We start from the raw sequence: 3,478 nt of genomic DNA, 5'->3' as shown, positions 1-3,478 counted from the left end.
TTCAGTGCATTCTTCTTCTCCTCTCTCTCCTCCTTTTCTTTTCATCATACAATTCTCCTGCTGTAATCTGGTGCCGCCATAGTACATGTTACTCTTAAGTACGCATCCCTCCGCATTGAAATAAGAATGTATGCATGCTCTGCATAGCATAGTGTTGACAGCACTAGCTGCTGGAGAAGTGAATGCAAGCTGGAATAGCTAGCACTTAGGCCTATAATTATGCAGCGGACAGTGATATTTTATGGTTTAAGTGTAGAGGGGGGTACAGGTCATTGAGCTGGGTGCTGTCCCTACCCTAAGATGAATGTGCTACAATGTCCTGTATGCAATGATAAAGCATTAGATTCATGTCTCTATTCTTTGCACCGCTTTCTCGATTTGTAATTTACAGAGCATGCAGGTTGGAGATAATGCTCTGTATATAAAGACAGTAAAGCCCATATCTATGGAATTTTATTTTTCTATTAGAGGCCTGTGTGGTATAAAAGCACTGTAGCAGTATAACCACTGTAGCTGTCTGTTACATAGGAATCTAATTGTACTAGAGCAGTAGTTCCCAAACTACCGTACGCGTACCCTCGGGGGTACGCAAGTGGCTGTAGGGGGTACGCGTGGGTTGGGGTTGGAGTGGGGATCAAAAGTTTTAAAAGCCGAAATTTGCGCTAATGCAGTTTTTTTTGCCTGTCAAATACATGACTATATACCACCCTCTGGTGTTCAGCAAAAAAATAGCTCTGACAAAATACATGGGCGTGATTTGCCCAAATGACTGACACCTAACAGTTGAAGTTGCCTCCAAGCATTCAGTGCAGTGCGAAAATGGACAAGTGGTTAACAAGAAAAAAAGGCCCTACCACAGAGACACCGGCCACAACAACCAATAAGCTCATATCTGAAGATGCATTTTCCAGTGACCGCACAGGTGATTGTTCAACAACAATGTGTTCGTCAGATTTGGATGCTAGCAGTGCTAGCAGGGATGTATCTGTGGTTACTAGCCAAGTGGCTAGCATAGCTGGAGCCAGCCATGTGGAAAGTGATGAAGTGTCTGATGCGGAGCGTCAAAGTGGGAGAAAGCATGACAGCACGGACTGTAACACAACCTCATCAAAGAAGCACAAATATGATGACAATTATATTTCGCTGGGGTTTACGTGTATAAATATTGGTGGATTTCCCCGGCCACAGTGTGTTATTTGTGCAAAAGTATTGTCTCAGAACTCAATGAAACCTTCACTTTTGCGCAGACATTTAGAGACAAATCATCCCCATTTGAAAAATAAACCAAGGGAATATTTTGAGCGACAGCTAAAATCACTTTCAACAAGTAAAACCTGCATTCAGGTGCCAGATCTTATGAATAAAAACAGACTACAAGCATCTTACATGGTCAGTTACAGAGTGGCTAAAAACAACAAACCCCACACTATTGTGGAGGACCTCATTCTCCCTGCTGCTTTAGATATGGTAGGGACAATGTTGGGGGAAAAGGCAAAAAAGACGATACAGTCCATTCCATCATCAAACAATACTGTCTTACGGCGCATCAATGCAATGTCAGAAAATGTTTTACAGCAGCTACTTCTGCGCATACGCCACAGTGAATGTTATGCAATACAGCTAGATGAGTCCACGGATGTGGCTGGCCTGGCGCATCTTCTCGTATATGTGCGCTACATTCATGAAGGAACCATCAAGGAGGACATGCTGTTCTGTAAACCGCTGGAACAAAGGACAACTGCCGCAGATATTTTTCAAAAGCTGGACACATTCATGAACACACATGGACTCGTGTGGGACAGATGTGTTGGCATCTGTACTGATGGCGCACGGGCCATGACTGGGAGACACGGAGGTGTGGTTTCGCGTGTGCAAGCAGTCGCGCCAGATGCCTCCTGGGTACACTGCAGCATCCACCGAGAGGCTCTTGCTGCAAAGGGAATACCTGTCCATTTGAAACATGTTTTGGACACGAGTGTAAAAATGGTTAACTTTGTGAAAGCCAGGCCGCTGAACTCCCGCTTATTTGCTGCGTTGTGCAATGAGATGGGCAGCGAGCATGAGACATTATTACTCCACACAGAGGTTCGCTGGCTATCTAGAGGGAAAGTGCTGACCCGTTTCTTTGAGTTGAGGGATGAACTTAAAGTTTTCTTCAGTAACCATCCCTTTGAGCTGTCTGAACATTTGCATGATGAAGAGTACCTTACCTGCCTGGCTTATCTGTGTGATATATTTTCTCGTCTGAACGAGCTCAATCTCGGATTACAAGGCGTTTCTGCAACTATATTCAATGTTCAAGATAAAGTTGAGGCCATGATAAAGAAGTTAAACCTTTGGAAGAACTGCTTGGATACAAACAACACTGAAGTCTTTCCTGTGCTGCATGATTTTCTGTGCTCTAATGATCTCACACTATCTAAAAGTGTAAAGCGCGAATGTAACGTGCACCTTGAGGAGCTGGCGGTGCAGTTACGCCGATACTTCCCAGAGACGGACGGCTCAAATGATTGGATACGTCACCCGTTCACCGCCGTGCCTACTTCGTTATCACCGTCTGACCAGGAGAGCCTAATTGAAATCGCCACAGATGGATCTCTAAAAGTTGAACACGCTCAAAAGAACCTGGCGGATTTCTGGATAGGGCTGCGCACTGAACAGCCCGCGCTGGCTAAGCGCGCTGTCAAGACTCTGATGCCTTTCGCCACCACATACTTATGCGAAAAGGGATTTTCTGCTTTAACAAACATGAAAAAAAAAATACAGAGCAAGACTTTGTGTGGAAAACGATTTAAGACTCAGCCTTTCCCAAATTGAGCCAAACATTGAAGAGCTGTGTGCCTCTGCTCAAGCACATCCATCACATTAAATAAAGTTCTGTTTAATGAAAGTTCATGGCCTTTATGCTCTCGACAAAAAAGTGAATTCTAATAAATCCTTTGATACACTGCTAGTATTAAGTAGTAAAGTTTGTTATTAAAACTCTGTCATTACTAAAAAATATTGATAAATTCATTTGGTGGTGAGAAATAATCGACTGTGCAGTATTTATCTTTATGCATGCGATATTGCAATGTATTTATAGACACTAATTAAGAGTCGTTCGTAGTAGGGGGTATGCGGCTGAGGGTGACATGTCTCAAGGGGTACGTGGCTGGAAAAAGTTTGGGAAGCACTGTACTAGAGATTTTACATGTACTTTCCAAGGGAGCTTTGCTCCTCTCTCAGGATCACGGAAATGAATGTTTCAGGTGGTTTCATAGATTATAGTTAAACTAATAAAGAATGTAAGGCTTAGGTGCATTTGTCCAAATCACATCCTCAGGAAAGTCTTTTCCGAAATGCCCCCCCGTGTTAAAATGTTTATTATTTTGTTTGTTTGTGCTGATGAGCTGCATTAAAACCAGTAACTTTCAACGCATTGTGCCTATAACAACATAGGTTCAAGAGAAGAAGAAGTCAAACCTAACAATAAATG

General features: G+C 43.1%; 1 protein-coding gene across 1 annotated transcript; it reads left to right on the top strand.

Annotated features, from left to right (window-relative positions):
• Positions 1–1,476: 1,476 nt before the first annotated feature.
• LOC146683566 (zinc finger BED domain-containing protein 5-like) lies at positions 1,477–2,817 on the top strand. Its single transcript, XM_085445560.1, has one exon. It carries the CDS (start codon positions 1,477–1,479, stop codon positions 2,815–2,817), a length of 1,341 nt encoding a protein of 446 aa, XP_085301686.1.
• Positions 2,818–3,478: the final 661 nt, after the last annotated feature.

Source organism: Copadichromis virginalis, linkage group LG22 (genome assembly GCF_057382275.1).
Source record: "Copadichromis virginalis isolate Kocher_CV1m ecotype Utaka linkage group LG22, C_Virginalis_male_GT1.1, whole genome shotgun sequence".
NCBI classification, from domain to species: Eukaryota; Metazoa; Chordata; class Actinopteri; order Cichliformes; family Cichlidae; genus Copadichromis; species Copadichromis virginalis.
Note: the sequence above shows the minus strand (reverse complement) of the source record. Positions and strands in the feature narration are given on the sequence as shown.

Excerpts from the sequence above, each read along its gene's own strand:
- LOC146683566 (XM_085445560.1), top strand. The coding sequence starts at position 1,477 with ATGTTGGGGGAAAAGGCAAAAAAGACGATACAGTCCATTCCATCATCA.